This window comes from Alexandromys fortis, unplaced genomic scaffold (genome assembly GCF_014885135.2).
Source record: "Alexandromys fortis isolate MF-2015 unplaced genomic scaffold, M_Fortis_MF-2015_v1.1 scaffold_384, whole genome shotgun sequence".
Lineage (NCBI taxonomy): Eukaryota > Metazoa > Chordata > Mammalia > Rodentia > Cricetidae > Alexandromys > Alexandromys fortis.
The window spans coordinates 198714-224135 of record NW_026068264.1 but is presented as its reverse complement, the minus strand read 5'-3'; the positions used below and the strand labels follow the sequence as shown (position 1 = coordinate 224135).

The following is a 25422-nucleotide window of genomic DNA, read 5'->3' as shown; positions in this document are numbered from 1 at the left end:
TTCTTTCTACATGACATTAAAGCTGATGCTCTGCATGGAGTTCACATTCTGTAAATTGACGGCTGCATTTTTGTGGATTTCCTTTCCACTTTAAGAGGGAGAGCCCCTGTGCTTGTGTGTATATTTCTCTATTTGAAAGGAGACCATAAGAGCTACTGTTCTTGAGGGCAATTGTTGACAGAAACAAATATGCATAGAAATACATTTTCTCCACATTTATGGCATTAGAAACAGAAAAAAAGAAATGGCATATGTTAGAACATTTTGTATATTTTGCTCACTAGAACTAGTAAGCAGTATACATTTTAAAAAGGTTTTATTTTTTTCCCAAAAAGCAGCACAATAGAGCTTAAAAGAATGGTCACAGAACCCATCAGAACTTTGCGTCTGTATATATCATAAATACCAAAAACATCTTTATGGCATGTTATGCTACTCTATTGGATGGTAAATGTGCTGGGAATGATCCTCAGTTTAAGCTTAACAAAATGGGAAGTTCTTAGGAAGTGCAAGATTCATTCAGCTATTTTCTACTTAAAAAAAAAAAACTGAAAACACCTTTTTTTCCCCCCACTATTTTATCCAGGCTTCATACTTGATGATGAATGTACTTGATAAAGAATACTTCACTTTAGGTGTCAATTTTGAAGTACTTGCATGGAAGGCAATGCATAATCACAATTATTCTAGCAGTCTGTTATGCACTGTACACAAGTAATAAAATTAATGGATGCACTTCAAGTAATGATCCATTTCCTCTGGGTACAATATATTTATTCATAAACTATTTCAGTTGTTTAGAATATGAGCTGTGAATGGATTATGATCCATTATCTCTGAGAATCTAATGTGCTTCTCCAAAATGGTTTCCCTAAGTATATTTAATAATGCCGGGTGAGTCAGTGTTTGTAGTCTTAAATAGCTAACAAAAAATTAGAAAAACAGATGCTCAGATGATTGATCCTTAAACTCTGCAAAATTTTACAATTATAGGTTGTCATAAAACTTCAATTTTTCAGTTGAGCAAAGGAAATCAATCCTATCAAGTACATACTCATAAAACAATATAGTAACAATTATCATACTATTTCTCAGACATATAGTAAGGCATCTTCTAGTATCACTCAAAAATGGAAAATGCACTAATACATTATATTCTATCATATGTCCAAGCATTTTCAAGCAAACAAGATGTTATTTAATTGTTTGTATATTTTTTAATCCCCTATATTTTGCTCTTTGAGTGTCTGTCTTCATAAGATGCAAACTATTGAGTTGATGTTGTATGTGTTCACACAGTCTTTCTACTATACACTGAGAATTATATCATAAAGTGCTAGTGACAGCATGTTTATAGGACATGTTAATTTAGAAGAATGAGTTATAAAGAAGTGAACAGCAAGAATAATCACTTATAAAATGTATATAGACGAATTATCTAGAAGGCTGTGCTTCTCTGTGCTCAACACCTGTCTCTACCAGAAATTTCTGCTTTAAATTTTGAGTGTGATTGTTCTTAAGTCCAATTTTAAATTATTATAAATAGGTGACTGTGTGTTTTACAAAAGTCTAAACCAAAATTAACCTATTTGTCATTGATGAACTTTAAAACAAATTAAAATGTTTGTAGATATCGTATTTCATGTAAAATTAATTTTTAAAATTCTAGTAATCAAGTTTTTAAAAATAAACTATTTAATACATTAAAAGAACTCTGTCTCATCTATTTTCTAAATATGAGATGATGTTTCCTTATTACCTATATGTTCTTTACCATATCTTCTAATTAGCACAATTTATTTTATTTGTTGTTAATGATTTGTAAGATGTGGAGAAATTAACATGTGAGCTCAGCGCTCAGTAGATTTATCTTACTATTATACTCCTAGAATGGAAAAGAAATATGACAACCCACTGATACCTGATGAGAGGACTTAACTGAACACAATTTACGTATGCTTGAGGAACAGCTAGTTTAAATTTAAATAAATCTAATTATATATGTGCATATATAGACCTTTTTCTATATTATCACTTGTTATATATTGGTAGTTACAATATTTAATTAGATATAATCAGCTATAAAGCTCATTATATAACTAAATATTATAGATTTCACAGTGTTATAGATTTGTAAAAATTTTACTTTTTATTTGCATCTCAATTCCTGTTGGAGAAGTGCTTAACATCTTAGCCCACTTGCTTCACATTATAGAACTGAGTTCCATGACCAACATAACTCATAAAACATATTCATTGTATTTTTATAGATACCAAAGTATTTTGTTATTTCTTGCTGGTTTGCATTATCATTAAGTAAAATCAATATGTTCTCCAGTTTCTATGAGGTTTTATAAAGTTGATCTTTGTCAGAAGCAGAGACAAGCTTCAATCTCTCTATTTTACCTACTCATCTATCATTAGATATTTCATTAGATACATTTTCTCAAAGGGAGGAGGAATTATGCAATTGAAATTTTAGATGATCTGATACTTTGTAACAAATAAGCTTGTTATTACTAGTTATGTAGTGGCTACTCCCAAAACTATGTTGTTATAATTCTCAATCATATACTAATAATTGTAAATAGCATATCATATTACACCTTCGTGTCTTAATATGATCGATAGTCCCCTTAACTATTCAGGGGAATAGAATAAAATTTAGCCACAGGCAGCCATGACTTTCTTGTGAAACTAGGTACAGGGAACCATGTACCTATTACTTTTTGTATCTCCTTCTTATTATTTCTGTTTAGAAATATGCTCGCAAAAAAGAAAAAAAATTTTGTCAGTGGTGTTGAGAAATGAATTTTTATGTTATCTTGGGTGATGTAAGACTTTGAAATTTCTAAGTTTGGGTTCATGTTTCAAATGAATAATCTTGCTTGGCAGAGTAGTATGATTTTAACAAATAAAATGTGTCTGTGTCTTTTTCAGTAATTCAGTGAATTTGTTTGGAATAGAAACATGTTGCTTTTCAGATCACCTCATTTAGACTGTGGCTTCATGGGATATATATTTTGTTTTTCTTTCTAGAGGGTGCTGATGCTGAAAGTATCAAACAAGCCTCAGAACAATTGAATAACCGGTGGACAGAATTCTGCCAATTGCTGACTGAGAGAGTTAACTGGCTAGAGTATCAGAACAACATCATTACTTTTTATAATCAGCTACAGCATTTGGAGCAGATAACAACTACTGCTGAAAACTGGTTGAAAACCCAACCCACCATTCCATCAGAGCCAATCGCAATTAAAAGCCAGTTGAAAATTTGTAAGGTAAAACTTTCCTCTTTTCTTTGGAGCATGATCAGTAGGCATTTCTTGGCAAATTGCAAGAGGGCCATAGCAAAATGTTTAGTAATGAGATTTTCAACTCCCGGGGGTTTATCCAAGAATCAAAAATACCAAAATATAAACAAAGAAAATCAGTCCTAATAAGTACTGTATTGATATTGTACTTCTGGCATTGATGTATGTAATTTATACATGGCGAATTATTTTTTGTCAGTTTGCAGAGGGCTGAGGCAGGAAGTATAGAAAGCACATATCCTTAAAAAAATTTAAAAATTGGCCAGCACACTGGAACTCTTTCAGACGTAAAACTGGGCACGTGACGAAAAAAATTGTAAGCAATACAAATAGCTAGAAGCAGCTCAGCAATAAAGCCTTACGGTGTAAAACAGGGTAAAAAAAAGACATCTATAATATTAAGGGCACATATAAGAATAGACATTTTGCAGAGTATTTCTTCACAAAGAGGTATTTTACTAATGTTCTTGCTTTATAGATAAAACCAAAAGAAAGACCAGATCAAGCCAAACTTGTCCCTCTTCGAAGACAGAAAGAATCAGTGTAGAAATTGTGACTACACAGGAGAGAGTCAGAACCCTCTAATAAAGGCTGCCTTAAGAGTGAGCCCAAGGCGCATAGAAATAGAGTGAGAAAAATAAACAAGCAATTTTATCATCCTCTCTGCCTGAAGAATCTGGACAGGGCTCCCCACTGACTAGACTTAATTAGGAGGCAACGAATAAGGAGGTGTGATCTGCAAATTCGCCAGGGTCATGAGAAGAAAATGAGTACACAAGGTGGAACTGGCACTAAGGGTCCAAGTACGAGATTAAAAGAGCTTGTCTTCATTTGGTAGAAATTAAAAATTAGTAATAATGAAAAGAACCTGACCTTTTCAAATCCTTACTATAAGCTTCACACTATTCCTGGGAAATGAGAAGTCGATTAGAGGCTAAGTTAAAAGATAGCATGGACAAACCTTTACTAATAGACTAAGATGTATATTTAGTATGAAGAGAGATTAATTTGCATACTTTTCACAGGAATGGTATAAATGAAGGCTGACTGGATGTGGACAGCTGACAGTTTGAGTCTAGAAAGAAACACTGAACTCCACTGATATTAGGGAAATATAATGACGTTCAGAAACCAAAATAAAAAGCACTTGATATTTTTTTGCTTCAGTTTCTGTAAATTTACTAGAAAGTACACAAAATCAAAATATAGTTTTGCATAACAAATTCAAATAAGAAAGACCTTTGCATTACCGGGCAAACACACATCCTGTAGTATTTATATGTTTAGATATAATTTGCAATTAGATACTACAGTCCTCAGCTTCTTTTCCACTTCTCTGAAGAATAGTTCATATGCAGTATGTTTTACAACAAAAGTATGGTGAAGACAATCATGGTAGTATGGTCACTAGGAATGGAAAAGCCTGGGCCACTTTTTGTTATTAGAAGAAAGCATGGACATCATAGTGAGAACCTGTCTTAAACAGCCAATGTAGAATGATGATGTCATATGAAGAGTATTCTCCAAATTCAAATGTAGAAATAGACACCTAGGAAATATACTTATATTGCCAGGCAGTGGTAGCACATGCCTTTAATCCCAGCACTTGGGAGGCAGAGGCAGGTGGATATCTGCGAGTTTGAGGGCATTCTGTTTTACAAGAGCTAGCACCAGGACAGACTCCAAAGCCACAGAGAAACCCTGTCTTGAGACACAAAAACAAACAAACAAACAAACAAAAAAAGAAATATACTTATATATACAATTAGATATTGATTAACTATAATGTGACCAAGAGTGATAGTGTGTACATGTGCTAGCTTGTTGATAGAACAAGTAGCACAGACTAGGCCAATTAACCAATGTAAATGTTTGCTCACTGTTCTGGAGGATTGAAATTAACATCTGTAAGGACTCTCTTAGTGTTTGTAGGTGGCTGTCTCCTTACTGGTAATACCTATGTTCTTTACCAGTTCATGTACATGGACAGAATGGAAGAGTGAGAGAGATATTTCCTTCATTTTGTAACGCAACCAGCCCTATGAGATCAGGACTCTACCTTGATAACTTAATTATTCTTTAGTGCCTCCTCAAATCTGCTTTTCCAAATAAACTTGCATTGAATGTTAAGGTTTCAGCATATATATTTTGAAGTACCACAATTAAGTCCACAGCACTAAGTTCTAAGAAACAGAGTGGAAGTTCATTGAACTTCCTTGTTTTATCATATTTTTCCACCTGTGTCGAGGACATAGTTGCTAGGAGAATGATTAAATAAAATAATGTAAAATTACCAAGGGAATAAATGATTTACACAATGTTGGAAAACATCTAACAATAAAGCATGACATAGACAGAAACCAGCAGGCAGTTCTTTAATGGAAAAGCATTTGCACTGGGCATTTGGAATGACTTGATGTTAAATCAAAGAATAATATACTCAGAAACATGGATAAATAAAGACCAGCCATGTAAAAGAAGGTCTATTATATGAGTACTAATCATAGCGTGGTAGGTGAGTGGAATGTGAGTCAGATGTGTAAAGGCAAATCAATGCCCTAAGAGTCATACAGTAATTGTAGTCTTAATCTCAGTCACAGATAGATATCACAGACAGATTTCTAAACTATTCTATTATTATGGAATTATTCAAAGGGAAAATATCTCTTTTCTGCACTCACTAATAAAGATCCCAGTACTGTTTGCACTGTCTCATCCCATTCTCTCAACTCTTTGTCTTTCTGCTTGACCTTTTGGTTCCTAATGAATTTATTAATTGGTTTATGTAAAATATTTAGTGGTATAAGAATAATATCATTCCCAGATTAGCTAAGATTATATTAGTGGCCTGGTATTAGTGTTTGACAATTTTTTATCTAATGTATTTTTTATTTCCTTTGGAGATTTTTAAATATTAAAATACAAATTTAGCTCATGCTCCAATATATTGGAGGTGAAAGAGCCTTTTAAGATTTGGAAGAAATATGTTTACATTTCTTGAAGTGGGGAAGATTCTACTTGATGCCACATTATTTAAATGTGCATATTAATATTTTTATCCTTCCTTCGTATATTCCATGCCAACCATAGTTCTCCCATTCTCCTCTACCCCTTGTAAATGTATATAATTTTAGTGGGGAAACACATTCAGAAAATATGATTTACTCTGGGGACTAAGAACGCTAAGTTCCCCGATGCAAACAATAGCTACTGGTTAACAAGTTTTTGAAGCTGAATAGTTCATTTCAAAAGAGATGGCATATCTTCAGTCTTCAATTTCTAAAGCAACTCAGTTGTCGGTAACAATGAGTCCTACTGTTAGTGACATAGCCACATTCTTTTCAAACTTAACTTTATATCTTCAGAACGTAGAAGAAAAAAAGCATTGTCTATTTATATTCTTGTTCTTATGAAATATTAACTCAATCAATACTCATAATATAGGATTCTCCAAATAAGCATACATGCATCCTAAGTCAAGAATTTATTTTGTCATTTTAGTATGATTTCCAGTAAGCTCAGATTTAAATTTAGTTCCTAATTGCTATAATTTTTAAAAAAATTCCTCTACATTTAATTGGCTCATGATCCCATTTTTAATTTTAATGATCATGTTTTTGCATATTAAGTACTAAACAAACCCAAGTACTTTTTTGAAAGGTAGCTTAGATATGAATTATAAGTAAGCAACCATGGCGATAATGCACCGGAAAAGAGAATTTCAGAGTTATTTCTTATGGTACAAGTTATATATATCTATGAAACATAAACTAATTGCCACTTCACTTGAAATGAGACCAAGGAATTTACATAGAAAGCAATATGGCTGAAAAAATACAATTTAAATTCGAAATTCAAGTGTCATATATAACTTTGAGTATCCATTACTTAATCATGGAAAAATAGAGTCAATTTTGCCCACCTAGGGACTTTTAGCATTAAACATGTGAATTAAAAAAAGTATTATTCACTGAATGATCTTACAATTTAAAACAATGACAGTTTTGGAATGAAAAGCATTAAAGATAAACATCTTTATTTGGTTTAATTTAGTGAGATTTAAATTTGTGTTCATTTATAAAACATTGCAAACATGCACATTTGTGTGATTTATGGTTCTAAATAATGATAGTCTGATATTAAGGTATATCATACATGATGATTCAAAATGAACAAACAGCTATGTTGTTCTTAAATCGATTACATGTAAGAAAGTATGGAAATTTCTTAACAGATATTTGTCGAGAACATTAACTTGTTTTCATATCGCTGACTATAAACAACTTTTTTTGTGACGCTATAGTAAATGCAAAGTTACATATTAGTAATAATCTGAATTACGATTCAGGATGAAGTCAACAGGCTGTCAATTCTTCAACCTCAAATTGAGCAGTTAAGAATTAAGAACCTATCACTGAAAGAAAAGGGACAAGGGCCAATATTCCTGGACGCAGACTTTGTGGCCTTTACAAATCATTTTAACCACATCTTTGCTGATGTGCAGGCCAGAGAGAAAGAGCTACAGACAGGTAAGTAAAAATACTTCTTAAAGATAACTTAAGATTTTTGAAATTGGCTATCCGTGGGTAAAATATGAAGTACTAAAGAAAACCAAACAAAAATGGGAATAACGACTATCAGTGAAATAAACCACCTTCCCTTAACAAATGACAAAATACCGATGTTAGACAACAAGAAAATGTATCTCTTCTTCCTGTAATATTCCAATGTTTTGGGGTAAGAAGAAGTAAGTAAATAATGGTTTGTACAGCTATAACTTCTCCTTGGATGGTTACAGATTCCTGAATCAGGAGTTTTGAATACTTTTGAAAATAAAGAAGCACTTCAGTAGAATTTCGCAAGATTTCTCATTGTGTAGGTGGAAATATTTGTGCAGGCATCTTCAGATGCTCTTTCAGGTCATCTGAGAACTATCTACTTTTGGGAAATGAATCGCAACTAAGGACAAATTATTCTTTGAGCTATATTTTATTTTTGGGACACAGTAATTACATAAACCACCCTTTGTTGATAAAAGAGAAGAGAGAAGTAGAACAGATATACAAACTTGTATCAAGTAGATAACAATTTTTCAAGATATCTCTTTACAATTTTTTTCTGCTAGTGTAGTATTTCTTTGAAGTGTCTATTCATTAATTTTAAGACAAAATTTTCTTAGAGAGACAAGTTTATAAGACTTAAACAATACTAAATAAGTTTTTCATCTATCACACACATTCATTTATATGTTTCTGTGCATAAAGAGAAGATTATAGTGGATACTTAGGATTTAAGGACGTTGCTTACTTTTAGTGAAATTTTAATTGTGTGGAAGTATATTTAACATATTTCTTATTGTTCATCATTTTAAATGTTACAAAAAACATTTAAAGTACTTCCAGAATATCTAGATATGACTAAAGCTTTACAATATCGTTTCTGACTAAATTGAATTAAGTTTACAGTGTGTATTTCCTTTTCCTCTACTTTTTTTAAATATTTTTTTATTGAGAATAAGAAAAAAAAAGTTTCCGCCTCCTCCCAGCCTCCCATTTCCCTCCCCCTCCCCCCACTCTTCTCCCCCTCCCTCTCTTATCCAAAGAGCAGTCATGGTTCCCTGCCCTGTGGAAAGTCCAAGGTCCTCCCCCCTCCGTCCATGTCTAGGAAGGTGAACATTCATACTGGTTAGGCTCCCACCAAGCCGGATCATGAAGTAGGATCAAAACCCCTTGCCATTGACCTTGGCTTCTCATCAGTCCTTATTGTTCACCATGATCAGAGAGTCCAGTTTTATCCCATGCTTTTTCAGTCACATTCCAGCTGGCCTTGGTGAGCTCTCAATAGATCAGCCCCCACTGTCTCAGTGGGTGGGTGCACCCCCGTGGTCCTGACATCCTTGCTCGTGTTCTCCCTCCATCTGCTCCTCATTGGGACCTTGGGAGCTCAGTCCAGTGCTCCAGTGTGGGTCTCTGTCTCTATCTCCATCCATCACCAGATGAAGGTTCTATGGTGATATGAAAGATATTCGTCAGTATTGCTATGGGATAGGGTCTACTTTTTAAAATAGTTTTTGCTTAGGGGTTTGTTTTTCTAATGGGAAAAATCAGTCGGTATAACTTTAAAATGATATTAGCGCCCTCTAGTGGATTGCTGAGCGTCAAACCTCTAAATGGAAAAAGCTATTTTTAATTTTTCATACATCTTAGCATATTGTATTTAATTTTTTGATGAAATACACAAACATTATTTAAAATAAAATAATTTTAATTGATATTCTATAGTTTAACTTCCTCACTGGAACATTATTTTAAATCTTGTATGCCTGTTTGTTACAATCTTCAGTTTAAAGAAGTATGGAATAGTCATATTGATAGCTGGGGTTTTCCTATGTTACTACAATGTAAACATTTAATATTCATTATGTTTACATACTTACAAATTTATACATATAATCATTTTACACACAAAAATTATTTATAAAACTTTTCAAACTTGTCTTCCGGCACCTGGGTCCCTGTTGGAAGAAAGAGGGCCGGTTTATTTGTCCCTGCCACCCGGCTAGCTTAACCCCGAAATAATAACACAAAAACTATATTAATTAAACCACTGCTTGGCCCATTAGCTCTAGCTTCTTATTGGCTAACTCTTACATCTTAATTTAACTCATTTCTATTAATCTGTATATCAGCACGAGGTTGTGGCCTACCAGCAAAGTTCCTGCATGTCTGACTCTCGTGGTGCCTCCACAGTGGTCCATGACTCCACCTTTCCTTCTCCCAGCATTCAGTCCATCCTCCCTGCCTACATAAGTTCTGTCCTATCACCAGGCCAAGGCAGTTTTTTTTTTTTAATTCATCAATGGTAATCATAGCACACAGAAGGGACTCCCAAATCAGGTCCCAACTTAGTGTGGCTACTTGGGGTTCATGGTAAAGAGTGGGTGGTCAGGTGTCCAAAGGAATGTAGATGGATATTAATAAATGGCTAAACGAGGCAGAGGGAAAGTGTGTTTTCCATCCTACTATTTTTATCAGAGTGCTTCTCATATATGTACCTATTGTTTCGGAAAATGTGCATGTCTTAACATTCACTGAATCAAGATGACTGTGTCCTCATAAAATGATTTTTGGCAATGTTCTCTCTGTTTCTATTTTGTGGATTAATTTGAGGAGTAAAGATATGATATTATCTATTCTATAAGAGCTAATTCCAGGACAGCCAGGGCTATTACACAGAGAAACCCTGTCTCAGAAAACGAGAGAGAGAGAGAGAGAGAGAGAGAGAGAGAGAGAGAGAATTTCCATTTCTGAAAAATAAGACTATTGATGATATTTAAAATACTAAATGAAATATGGGTTCAGAGAGACAGGAAGGAAGATAGAAATAGTAGCCATTCCAAATGAGATTTTATTGGACTAGACTCATTAAAGTGATAAAAATGAACATTAGATAGAGTCTTTCAAGAAGTAATGTTATAGATACAGGATCAAAAACATTGCAGTGAATGACAATTCAGTTTTCCAGAGATTGCAGAATAAGTTGTTATGATAGCTACTAAAAATGCTCTCTATGGCCACATATTCAAGGTTGTGCATTTGGTCGGAACAGTCCACATCATGACACTAAATAAGAACAAAGTATAATAAATTCTTTCAGCTCCAAATTAGAAGATTTCTCTAGTTTGCTTTTGAAAACTTTATTTTGTACTCTAATATATCTTGATAAAAGATTTATTTCTATTTGTTGCTTTTCTTCCAATCTACTTATCTACTTGCCCACTATGAACTAAAAATATATAGAGGTTAAGATGTTAACTTAGCTTTAGGTAATGCATACCACTTTAAAATGTAGTTAAATAGTACTAATACATCATTCTCACTTTAACTGATTGCTTTAGGTTGTTCCATAATGTAGCAAATACAAAAATTTGTAATTCTCATATATGAAATGGACTGACATTTGCTTCTATCTAACTGACTACAACAATTGTAAATATTTATAATGTACTGGTTAATATCTCAGCCCTGTATATAATATCTAATTAGATTAGTGTAGTCTGCATATCTATCACCTTTTTGGAGAAACATATACATTTGTTCTAATTTTCAATTTATTTGGTTTCAGTTTCACTTTTAAGCATGTAAATTTATGTGGGACATTGTGAGAATTTAATAATTCAGCACACCTATTTGATATACAATGATCAAATTGGAATCCAAGCTTGGATAGTGAGAAATAGGTATAATTTAATATTTCTGCACAGTGAAACTAACGTCAAGTTTATCTTTAAAATACTGTCTTAGTAAGGGTTTCTATTGCTGTGAAGATACTGTCTCAGTAAGGGTTTCTATTACTGTGACTAGAGACCACGATCGTAGCAATTCTTACACAGGAAAAACATTTAATTGTGATGGCTTGTATTTTTAGGGGTTTATTCCATTATTGTCATGGTGCAACATGTTGGCATGCAGGCAAACATGGTGTGCGAGAAGTGTTTCTGCAATATTGGGTATGGCTTGAGAAGATATAAGACCTGAAAGTCCACCCGCACAGTGACTGCACTTTATCCATCAAAGCCATACTTACAACAACAAAGCCATGCCTCCTAATAGTGCCACTTCCTATGAGCTTATGGGGACCATTTTCTTTAAAACCAACACATTCCACTACCTGCCCCCATAGACTTATAGCCATATCATTAGGCAAAATGCATTTATTTCACCTTCAAAGTACCCACAGTCTATTACAGTTTCAGCAACTTTTAAACTCTAAAGTTCAGAGTCTCCTCTGAGATTCATGCAATCTCTTAACTGTAACCGCCTATGAAATCAAAATCAAAAAACAGAGCACATACTTCCAACATATAATGGCAAAGGGTGTGTACATTACCACATCAAAATGAAGAGGAGAGAGCACAGTGAGGAAATGCTGGACTAAAGCAATACCAAAATCAGGCTGGGAAAACTCCAAATCTGTATCTCCATGTCTGGTGTCAAAGGCTCTTCAGATCTCCAAGTCCTTTCAACTTTGTTGTCTGAAACACACTTCTTTCTTTGGGATGGTTCCTCTCCCTGTTAGCAGTTCTCCTTAGGAGGTATTCCATGGATCTGGCATCTCAAACATCTTGGGGTCTCTAAGGCAATCTAGTCATCAGCTACACAGCTTCACAAAATGACCTATAGTTAGGGACACCCTAACACTTGTCTGGCATCAACAGCTTTCCTTATTTGCAGAGGAAGGTTACATAATGTCTTTCTTCTTTTCTTGACTCTAAATCTAGAACTACATGGGTGAAGCTGCTATGTTCTGTTGCTTGCATGGCAGGAACATGGCCCCCTTATTCAATTAAATCTTCACCAGCTTTCTGGTTTGGGTGGTTTCTTTCACTGCATTAAATTTGACCATTCTAGAACTTGCTCTGTAGACCAGGCTTCCCTCAAACTCAAATATTTACCAGTCTCTGCCTTCAGAGAGCTGGAATTAAAAGTATGCATCACCACACTCTGCTGTAAGCTTGTCTTTAATTGCTTTTCACGAGTTGGAAACTTGGATGGGTGGGATCTTATCCTGAGATCGCAATTCCCTTTATTCCATTTCTTAATCTCTTTATCTCCTTGAGCACAGGATTTAGCTCCATTCCACTTCCTGGTGTTCTTTTTCTCCTCAAATTGTACATGTTCTTTTTGTTTTCAACTTGCTCCTTTTCATTATAATTTTTTTATTAGAGTTATCACTAATAACCTTAACCACATGACAGAGTCTATACTACAGTTTTGAGATTTCCTCTGTCAAGAGAATTAATCTGAAACTCTTTATTTGGCCTCAGGAAGACTTTTCAGACAAGGGCAAAAAGCAGCCACACTCTTCACCAGAATATGACAAGATCAGTTTCTAGGACACACGCTACTATTCTTCTCCTCTGAAACCTCTTGATCCAGGAACCCACAGTTCAAATCACACTTAGCCCCACTGTTCCTGTAAGGATGGATCATTAGGTAACACTGAAAGTGTTCAATTGCTTTTCTAATCCACAGTCTCAAGGACCTATCACAACACCCTAGTCCCTGTTACCAACTTCTTTTTAACTTAGGGTTTCTATAGGTGTGAAGAGACACCATCACCATAACAACTCTTATCAGGAAAAAACATCTAATTGGGTGGCTTACAGTTTTAGAGATTTAATTCCTTATCTTCATGGCAGGAAAGGCAGTATCTGGTGGCATGCAGGCAGACATGGTGCTGGAGAAGGAGCTGAGAGTAGAAAGGGGGATGCATATTGATCCTAGAGGAAGCAGAAAGTAAATTGTGTGTGGTTTGAGCATATATGAGACCTCAAAGCCTGTCTCTGACACACTTCCTCCAACAAGGTTGTACTTAACCCAACAAAGCCACACCTCCTAACAATGCCACTGCCAATGAGTTTGTAGGGGCCAGTGTGATCAAGCCACCACATATACCCTAAATATTTTACCAATATTTGTATAGTAGTTCTATATAATAGTCTATTTTTAACCTAAACTATAAAATGTATATATCAGTAACAACAGAAAAGTGTTATCTGATACTCAGTGTTGCTTAAATGAACTCATAAATATAGAACACTTTCATCTACTTTGGTACCAATTTCTTTCTTTCTTCCTATTACATTTTTTAATTATTCTTATTATATTCCAGAATGAGGCAGAAATGAACCTTTAAATGCACTTTCTTTGTGAGTTAGGTTTATATATGACTATGAATGAATCTATATATCTCTGTATTTATTTGTAAATACACAGATATTTGGTGTTTGGATATGAATCTGTTTCTGAAAATTTTAATAAAAGTAAATAAATTTTCTTATTTTACTAGAGACAACCATTTCTCGGGATTATTCTATTTATTATATTCCTTGTGGAATGAAATGGTTTCTGTTAATACATATGGCTTGATATTCAGTCTTCCACCTCAGTTTAGTCTGGTCATTTCACTGTCTACAAGAAAGCCTCTTGATTACTATCTGATCAGTTGATATACTACTTAAAATTGTGTTTATGTACCACAAATTATTCTATTATGGAGAGGCTCTAATATATAAAAATATATCTAGTAAAATCATATTTTTACTAGTGAAGTAATAAATAAAATATAAAATTTTTCGGAATCAATTCATGTCTACTCTTGGGTTCTTCATAAAATCATTTGCTCTATTCAACCATCATATTCTTGAGATCATCTATCTGCCCCCCACCCCTTCCCCACACCATTCCTTGTTCTCTCCTCAACCATTATACTCTTAAGATCATTTGTCTGCCAGTCTGCCAACTGCTCCCATCCCCATATCATCCCGTTCTTTCCATATGACATTTCCTCCACATTCTTTTTCAAATTGGCTGTTTTCTTTAGTCAGGGCAGAGCAAGGAACTCAGAGGACATTGAGAATAAGAGAAGTAGATATTAGGGTATTTCTCTTACACTCTGTATACCAAAGTGTCATTTGTTAGAGGATATCATAACTCCTTCAATTGTGTAACCCATATAGAAAATGCCTTTCTTGGGGTTTCAGAATCCCAGCATGGAAAAATATTCTGTTGTTCAACTCCTGAGAGATGACTACTCTCCTTTCCCAACTCAATCTTTGCCCTCTCCTCTCTCTCTCTCCCTCCTTCACTCTTCCTCCCTCTCTTCTCTCTCTCCCCGTCTCCTCTCTCTTTCCCCCTCTTCTCTCTCTCTCCCCGTCTTTTCTCTCTCCCCTTCTTCTTCTCTCTCTCCCCCTCTTCTCTCTCTCTCCCTCTCTTCTCTCTCCCTCTTTTCTCTATCTCTCCCCCTCCNCTCTCTCTCTCTCTCTCTCTCTCTCTCTCTCTCTCTCTCTCTCTCTTATTTAAAATCCATTAAGTCCAATTTGTGTTATCCATATATCTTGCTTATATGGCCTTTTACTTTAGCATGGTTTATTTAGCAGGGACTATATTATTTTTCCCACTCTTTTAAAAATTTTATATACCTACCATAGTTTCTCTTTCCTCTTCTCTTCTTGTTCCCTCCCCTCAGCTCCCTTCTACCCCTATCCTCATCCATCCACTTCTCCACTCTCTCCATTCAGAAAGGTACAGGCCTCCCATGGACTTAAACCTAGCATGGCACTTCAAGTTGAGATAGGACTAAGTTCTTTCCCCTGTACTAAGGCTGGGCAAGGTAAACGAGCATGGGGAACAGGTTTCCAAAAATCAGCAGGCCTTGACCTCACTGCTAGGCATATTAGGAGCAGATTAAGTTACACAACTGTCTCACACATGTAGGGGGCCTACGTTGGTCCCATGCAGGTTCCCTAACTATTGAGACCAATAAACTCAGGCCAGCTGTCTGTGTAGATTCCTCCATCATGACCTAGACCCTCCTGGCTCATACAATCCCTCCTCATTTTCTTCAAGAGAACTCCCCGAGCTAGGCCTAGTGCTTGACTGTGAATCTTGCACCCAACCTGCCTAACCTGCTCCCTCAAGTTCCCATCTCCTTATCCCCCTATCCCTGCCAAAAGTTTACCCAGGATATTTCAAAATTCAGTATTGCATACAGTGTTCTTAACATATCAGACAAGTATTAGGTAAGAAAGCATCTTCATTATCACAACCACTTTCAATTATATTTCAAGCAAGGATATTAATTCTTAAGATAATAGAATTGTATTTGCTGACAAATAAGGAAAATATGACAGGATTTTAATTGGTTTTATTAGTATTCTCTTTCCAGGCTTTAAATTGATGTAATTCTCTTCTCTCTTTGTTCCCTTTGATAAAGTTTTTGACGCTTTACCACCAACGCGCTATCAGGAGACAATGAGCACCATCCGGACATGGATCCAGCAGTCAGAAAATAAACTCTCTATACCTCATCTTAGTGTCACTGAATATGAAATAATGGAGCAGAGACTCGGGAAACTGCAGGTATGTGGACAATTGACTACTATAAGCAACAAAGAACATGTCTTAAAACTTTCATTGTTGTTGCATTAAATATAAATAAAGATAATAAAAGTAGGGATCACAGATTAGGAATTTAAAAAAAAGGAACAGGAGAATATTGTGGAATAAAACTATATTTTCCTTTTAAGTATAATGTATATTTTAAGAGATCAAGTATAAGTGTTGAATTAGATCATTATTTTATCAGAATTACATATTTTATAAATACTGATATCTTTAAGCATAGATTTAACCAATAGATTTATGTAAGATTCTGTTGAAATATTTGATACTGAGTAGGTATTTTAACAACCAAAGTCAAGAAAGGTTAAATAATAATATGGGAAAATAATATGATATAAAGACATATGAGGACTAAATTTTTGTTGATTCCAAAATTGCTATGTTGTATACTCATCTTTTAAAATCTGAAAATATATTCATTATAGTTAGAAATTAAGATAGTATGTCTATATTTTAAGAATTAAGTTCATAAAAATACTATTACATTTTTAGCTATTTCAAATCCTTTTAAATGAAATTGTGTTAGTTCTTTTTATAAGTAATTTTAAGAAAATTTTATTTAAATATTTTCTTTTACTATATAATCCCTAATTATAGTTTTTCCTCTATTATAATACAGAAAAAAATAGCAGCAGAGTTCTTCTTTCTACATATTTGGTATAGTATTTCTGATGTTCACTTGATAAAAGTGTGATCCAAAAGAACTAATACACTTCAGAAAATTGAGCCTATAAAAATAAGCTATTAAGAATAGTGAAAGTACAAAACTAATGTTGAATTAATTATTAGAAGCTGATATTATAACAGAAAAACAAGCTATATAAGAACAATCATAGGAACCATTGGGAATATATGAAGGACCCTATGTCATCGGGGAAAACCAAAACTACTATGTACAATGAAGTGTTTTAAAGAATTTATACTGGTGAAATATTGTTAAGCATCCGTTAAAGAGTCATACATGTCAGTAAGATACAAGAACAACCAATGCAAAAATAGCAAAGGAAAGAAAAATGACACAAAGTAATTTTTTTTCTAAAGCCAAGGAATAGTCTTCAAAAGAAAGTCACCGGGGATATAATAGACTTTGAATAATCCTATGATAAATTATAAATGCAGTTCTAGAGGATGAAGTAACAAATGAGATATAATCTTCCCTAGTACATAGTTAGTGTCAGTCAGAAGTAAGTAAATGCAGTTCATGATGGGAATTAATTTTTTGAGGAAGTCTCTTCAGTATTTTATATTAATACACACATTTTCATTCAGTTGTATATACAAACACAATCTTATAAAAATTCTATTTTTATACAAATAATTTAAAAAATGTTCAGTAGTAGAAGTGGATGAATGTAAACACATTTCATCAAAGTGAAAATTTAGAAATTAATTATAAAACTTTAGTTAATTTCTGTTAATAATCAGATGTCTTGAGAGAATATTCAAGGTTTCCACACATATAAATTTAATTTAGTAATAATTTTAAGAAGAAATATTGAAGGTTGGTTTATTGAGGTTTTACTGCAGGTAAACTAAAAACTAAAATGCATTACTTATATAATAAGCCTAATTATCAATATATAGGTATTCAGTAAAAATTAGATATACCAAATTTCTCTATAAATAAAATATGCTTTGGAACGTATTAGACATTATTTATATGAATACATGCAAATTGTTTTGTCAGAAATTCTTCTTTGTTTAGATCTTTAAATTACATAAGCTATCATTTAGTTTCTTCTTGATGTGAGAAAATCTCATCAATTATGCCTCATTTAATGTAAATGCACTTCATTGTTTAATTTTGAGGCTTTGCAAAGTTCTTTGAAAGAGCAAGAAAGTGGCTTCAGCTATCTGAGCACCACTGTGAAGGAGATGTCCCAGAAAGCGCCTTCAGAAATAAGACAGAAATATCAGTTAGAATTTGAAGAGGTTGAGGGGCGTTGGAAGAAGATCTCCACCCAGCTGATGGAACATAGCCAAAAGCTAGAAGACCATATGAATAAACTTCGAAAAATTCAGGTAAGCCAAGGTTTTTCTTTGTATATTCATACTTATTTTCCACAGATCAGTGCAGTGTAAGATGTGATGGGAAAGAGATATTTGACTCCCAGAGTCCTTCAAAGGCATTGATGAGATTAAAGACAAATCTTTCACGATTGAGTATAACTTTACTATTTTTCCTAAGAAAATTTAATGATACATTCTTCTTGGATTTTCTATAGGACTGAATCGATTATTTTCACCAACACCAATTCACAGTTAAAATTTTTAATATAAATATTTAAAACATATTATTCCAGAATTAAACAAGCCTTCTAGCATTCTACTATCGATGTTATGATATACCAGATGATAAAGAATATTGTTTGCATGTTTAACTTTCTTTTATCTGCAACGTCACCCTGTCACATTGGATATTTTTGATTGGGAATAGTTGTGAACATATTAACTATGTGGAACTGTATTAAGCAGTATAACTGGGCAAGAAAGAACTCCATATATAAGGAAAAGAGCTAATGAAACACTAATCATTATACAGATGTTCTCAACTATAATTTGAACTACAGGAACTCAGTATTAAAGAGGCAAAATGAGACCCTTGCAAAATGGAGCAAATTCTCATTTGTTTGAAATATGTACAATATGTCATCCACAATATGTATGTTTTCTAATAAAATATATGGTTCAGAAATGTACTATGCCATAAGTGGTCACGAATGTTCCTCTTCTGCATGAGTCATTTCACACGGAAAATGGAATTAAACATAACTACAAAAGAACAATTACAAAGGTTTATTACCAGTAATTTTAATTTGGGGGTTTATTTGTTTCTTTTTTTTTTAAGTTTTCCAGAGAAGGTTTCTCTGTAGTTCTGGAGCCTGTCCTGGAACTAGTTCTTGTAGACCAAGTTGGCCTTGAACTCACAGAGATCTACCTGCCTCTGCTTCCCAAGTGCTGGGATTAAAAGCATGAGCCACCACCACCCAGCTTTACCAGTAATTTGAAAAATTGAAATTGAAGTTATATTTCCATCATCCAATCATCATCATAAAAAGGGAAGCGATCACTGGCATAAATTTAGGAAAAGGATTTCTGTGAAGTAAGAATGAATAAACTTAAAATATTATAATTAATTTCTCAAGGAATTCATGGTAAGACCTGAATTGAAGATAGTGGAGACATGTAAGGGAAAACCTTATGTGAAGCATATATTCTCAATAGAAATTTTAGAAAGGAGAAGGAATATAAATATACATTGTGATTGAATTACATGTAGTTAAAGAAGTGACAGCTATACCTTTGAAAAGTCACTGAAACGAAGTACATGAATAAAAGTAATACAAGGAAAATGGATGGGAGGTTTTTGTAAATTTATAAATGACAAAAAGATATCATGGTCTTCCTGATCATTCTTTCTAACTAGTCACAGAAATAAGAAACTAAAAGCTTTGTCTTGGAAGGTAACATAATCTTCCCTGAAGATTCCCAACTGAAGGAACTGTTTAACCTGTCAACTGCAGAAAACAATTTGTGGAGGTTAATGTTTAGGGAAGCTATAAAGGCACGATTACATTGAGTTTACTGTTCCTCGTTTGTTTTATGTACACTAAGGACACATTATTAGTATTATCATGCCTTGTTTTGTAACTTCAAATTTCTCAAGAGAAGATATGATTTAATGTTCTCAAGAGAAACATCATAAAACCACATTTGGCAGTACTTTTTTATTTTTAACAATAGCAGACTTCATAGACCAATGCTCATACTATGAGCCATAAAATGCAGTCTTAGTAAAAATATTCTTTTCTAGAATAGCTCCAGTGATACATCCCTCAAACATGGAAATTGTTTCCTGACTTCTATTCAGACAGATCATCATAATGAACTGGGTTGAGAATAATCGGAGCTTAATAATATCTTAAAATTGTTTTGTATTTTTTTATTTCAGAATCACATAAAAACTTTGAAGAAATGGATGGCTGAAGTTGATGTTTTTCTGAAAGAGGAATGGCCTGCCCTGGGGGATTCTGAAATTCTAAAAAAACAGCTGAAGCAATGCAGAGTAAGACTTTTATCTGATGCTTTTCAAATGCTATCTTTTATTTGGGTAATACCATTTCCTTAGCTCACTCACTTACTGATGGGACAGTTCATAATCACTTGCTGTTTGGACAGTTCAAAATATCTGAACACATTTTTGGATATTCCAGCACCTATTACATGAAGATCATGCACATGGTTAAACACACTTCAAGGTCTTCAGAAAATAGTTTAAATATCTCTAGTGCCCATACTGCATATTGTTTGGGCCTCACTTTATAAATCGTAACACAAAATTCAATATAATCTAAAGAAAACATTCAAGTACTTATTAGTTCTTACTCTAGGTTGTTTTTCAAATTTAATTGCATTTCAATGGACTATATACTAGTGTGTGCATGTGTGTGTGTGTGTGTATGTGTGTGTCATGTACTCTTTGAACGAATGCCAAAGACGAATATTAAGTGCCTTCCTCCCGTGGTTTCCATGGTATCTTTTGAGTAAGTCTCTCAGTGAATCAGGGCTCACCAGTTATCTAATTTAACTAACTAGCAAGCACCAGGTGTACATTTTTCTTTGCAAGTAGTAAAATAAGTACACACACTACTGTGGCCAAGTTTTTACATATATGAACTTAAGCTCTCTGTTCATAGCAACCATTTTGCCCACTGAGCCATCTCTTAAGCCCAACCATCTATAGTTCCGAAATGCTATTCCTCAGAACATTGTCATGCAACATGGGGCAAGTAATCAGTCTCTTGAAATTACTTTCTTTTCAAGTAAAAGCTAAAAGGCAGTTCTATGATGGACAAGTATTGGAGGAGCCTGTTTTTCATAACCAAAATTATTTTGAAGCTATTCATGTATGAAGATCATTAATTTGACTCATTTTCTAGCAAGAAATACCTAGTTTATTTGAAAGTCTTTGTGAGTTATGTGGCATATGTGTAGATAATTTCCTGCATCGTTGCTAGCATAATAGTCACTGAATATTTTAAGGATTTTATGCAGATTTGTGCTTTGTTAATCTTTTAGTAGTCAAAATTCATGTCAGATGTAAATTATATATGTATATAAATTGTAAAAATTATGGTGATGCTTTTTCTGTCATGTTAAACAACACATTGTTTCTTCAGCTTTTAGTCAGTGATATTCAGACAATACAGCCAAGTCTAAACAGTGTCAATGAAGGTGGCCAGAAGATAAAGAGTGAAGCTGAACAAGAATTTGCATCCAGATTCGAAACAGAACTCAGAGAACTTAACAGTCAGTGGGATCACATGTGCCGCCAGGTATGCACAGTTTCATTCACTGTGGCTTATTTTATGTCCATGAATTTAGCAAAGTTTCTGTTCAGTCTGACTTCATCATTACCTACATTGAAAACTTTCTTCTTGACTATGTTGACTGTCGAAACTACTTTTATTTCAAAGAAATTAGTTGTTTCTCTCATATATGGCTACATTTTAGTCAATAGTTCCAATAGTACCTAAGATCCATACTAAAAACTGAAATAAGTTTCTTTATTTCTAAAAATTAATAATTTTATTAATTGACTTAATTGGGATAGAATACATATTTATATTTACTTAATATGGAAATAAACTCTGCATTCATATTCAGGTTTTCCTGTTAATACAACATTTTTTTGTAGATATTTATTTCTAATTTCAGCATTAAGTTGTGGAAAATAAAGTACATTCATGGGGAGTGTCTATCAAATAGTTCGTGCTTAAATCACTCTATTTTGAACGAAAGCAGTAATTGCTTTTAAGTTTTGTGCCCTTTCCTTTCTGTATTGAAGAGACAATTAGTCTTTGGTTATTTTAAGTAACCTTTCAAAGTTGAAAAGTACTGATGCCAAAAGACAAAGGCTAAGTTTGAGAAAGGAAAGGATATATAAGAGAAAGTCAAAGCAAATCTGTGCAGTTGATACAATTGTCGACAAATGCGTAACTGTTCCATTAACTCACAGCTGAGATAGCCCAGGGTCAGCTAAGTTGCATTCTTCACATCTTCTCGTCACTGATAGAAAAGCTGCCCAGACTAAAAACGCTTAAATGGTGGATTATATCTCTGAAAATTTCCACAAGGCCTAGATGAAATATAATAGTTTTAGGAAGATCCTGAACAGAGGACTAGAAATAACACAAATATTTTACTGAGAAAAAAAGTGGGATCAGCAGCAGGAAATGAAAAAAAAATAGCCAACAGCATTTCTCAAACATATTTTTCATAGTTTATAGAAGCATTTTTTAAATAACTTTTCAATTCATTGTGTTTTCACGCTTGAGACCTATTATTTTCTATAATGTGTATTAGGAACTCACTGTTCAAGTAAAGTTATGAATTTAGTGACATGTTGCCTAACAAAAACTAGCCATAGAGTGCCGCTATTTTCCAATCCTGGTATTGAAAAATAAAAAAAAAAAATCTCCATTTTTTTCTTGAGGTATCACATTCCACATACATTTTCTATCACCAAATTACCTAGGTTTTCAGGGGGTGGGATATGGTGATTCCACTTCACTGTTCCAGAGGGCAAATAGAAATTAAATGTAAATTGGTCCTTTCTAGAAATGTTTGCACATTAGAATGAATATGTAGTGTTTACTCTGATGTTAAATAATACTTTCTCATGAAAGTTCAAATGTCTGTATTAGTTGAAAATACTTAACAATCCCTGAATCTGATTTTTAAAATAACAAAATGACAAGGAGTTTAGATTATATTTAAAAATAAAGAAGAAAAACATTATTTGAAATTTCAGAGATAATGTATCTGAATGATCCATGTCAAATTTTTAGCTATTAAAAAAAATAAAAGATAATTCTTATTAAGGTAGTCTAAAAATTATTGAACTAAGCACAAAGAAAGTAAGGAATTAAGGGAGAGAGAAGAAAGACAGTTTTGTGTTTATACATACCTTAAATTACCATAGTGTATAGATATTTATTAAAATGTTTAAATGCACTGATGATATAGCTCAATTAGATATTTTATTCATTAATTCCCTTTGCCTTTTTATTTGACTACGTAATTACTAAATGCTTATTATCAGAAGTAAATCAGGAATAAAGTGAACATCTTAGTTAGTATCATGAAAATGCTAGTTAAGTTAGAAGATGGAATTTAAATTAGTTAAACTTTATCTAATATTTTTGGTTGTGAGCCTAGCCTTTAACAGCTGAGCCATCTCTCCAGCCCTAGTTAAACTTTATCAAAGTAAACTAAAGTAATTTCTTATTCTGAAGTCACATATTAAAGATTATACATGAAATAGTACTCAATATTATACTTGAAAATTTCACAACATTAAGACAAGAAGAATTAGAATGCACTATAATCAGCTGGTACTAACAGCTGTGTAGATCATGACAGTTTAGCATTTCCAATATGATATATTTAAGAGGAAATGCCATGTAACCCTTTTAATTTAGGAAAACAAAAAAGTTTCAGAATTTCTCTCTGGCTAGTAAAGCCATATTTTTTCAAGTTTGTTGAAGAATTTAGAAGCTATGCTTGCTAACAAGATCTTAGGTTAGTTATGAACGTGAAGGAAGACAAATGATGTTATCTTTCTAGGGACTGACTTCTGTCCCTAGAATCACTTTTTCTGACTCCAACGAGTTCCACTTCCAGGACACTCATGTTATCTTCTCAGAATGCACCTTTCTGTCCTTAGAAAGTCTGCTGCCAACCCTTTTCCTCTAGTTTATTTGTATAGTATAGCATGACTCTTTCATTACAAATCTTGATTAAATTCTAGTAGTCTTTTTAATACTTTGTATTTTCAACAGCTTCAAAAGATTCAGAGAAAGAATTGTAACTATGTAAAAATTTAATAGCATGCTGCTTTGCTGTGGGTCTCTGCCTCTGTTTCCATCATTTGCTGGATGAAGGTTTTATGGTGACATTTAAGATAGTTATCAATCTAACTACAGGGCAAGGCCAGTTCAGGCACCCTCTCCTCAATTGCTTAGGGTCTTACCTAGGGTTATGCTTGTAGATTCCTGGGAATTTCTCTAGTGCCAGGTTTCTTGCTAGCTCCATAATGACTTCCTCAACCAAGACATCTCTTTTCTTGCTCTTATCTCAGTCCTTCCTCCATCTCTACTATCCTGTGCCTTCTTCCTGCTTCTCCCCTGGGAGGAGTGAGAATATGAGCAAAGAGGTCAAGACCATGATGCGGACATCCAGTAAAACAGTTTACCTGAGCTAATGAGAGCTCACTAACTCGATCCTGACAGTGAAGGAATCAGCATAGGTCCAAACTAGACCCTCTGAGTGTGGGTGACATTTGTATTACTGGGGCAGACTGTGGGACCACTGGCAGTGGTACCAGGATTTACCCCTTCTATTTATACTGGCTTTTTGCGAACCTATTCTCTTTAGATGGATACTTTGTTCAGCCTGGATATAGTAGGGAGGGCCTTAAACCTTTCCAAAAGCAATGTACCTTACCCTCTCTGAAGAGTGGATGGCATGGGGTGGGGCTTATTTGGAGGGGAAGGGAGAAAGGGATGAAGTAGAAACTAGGATTGGTATGTAAAATGAAAAATTTAATAGTGTGTTGGCTTTGGGTCTTTATGGATTTACTGTGAAAAAATATGTATTTATCAGAATTTTTGCCAAATTTGGTGTTGGTAATATATTCAAGAGAAGTATTTGCTTTGGTAGATAGGTTAGAATATTGAACTAAAGAGAAAAAAAACATAATAATTACATTACATTAATTATTATTGATTTGTAATTATACAGATATTTAGTATCACACATGCAGAAAACGTCACTTTTGTAAAACAAGGCATTATTCAAAATATAGAAACTTGTTCACATCTGGTCAGAATCACTAAAGAGTTACATGTGAACAGAGAGTGAAGCATTTTACACTAAGGGTAACAGTCTGCTACTTTGGATCAAGCTGTTCTAATAAGGCATTGTTTTAGAAGTTAGAGGTTTTGCTGATTTTGTGATGAATTAGCACTAAGTATAAAACAACTTAAGTTTTCAGAAAGTAATGTGGTTTTAAAATCTGGACTTTATAAGAAGGGTCTGTTTCTCATTGATTCAGGTTTTATATACTTTCTGGGAGACCC

At 33.7% G+C, this 25422-nt stretch overlaps 1 protein-coding gene across 1 annotated transcript in view; it reads left to right on the top strand.

The window, feature by feature from the left end:
* The window catches only part of LOC126494487 (dystrophin-like), a 449593-nt gene that overhangs the window by 273943 nt on the left and 150228 nt on the right, over window positions 1–25422 (top strand). Inside the window, exons 15-20 of the mRNA XM_050131854.1 lie at window positions 3040–3281; window positions 7663–7843; window positions 16092–16237; window positions 18089–18301; window positions 20232–20345; window positions 21460–21615. Of these exons, the coding sequence (XP_049987811.1) occupies window positions 3040–3281; window positions 7663–7843; window positions 16092–16237; window positions 18089–18301; window positions 20232–20345; window positions 21460–21615 (1052 nt within the window). The remainder of the gene's footprint in view (window positions 1–3039; window positions 3282–7662; window positions 7844–16091; window positions 16238–18088; window positions 18302–20231; window positions 20346–21459; window positions 21616–25422) is intronic.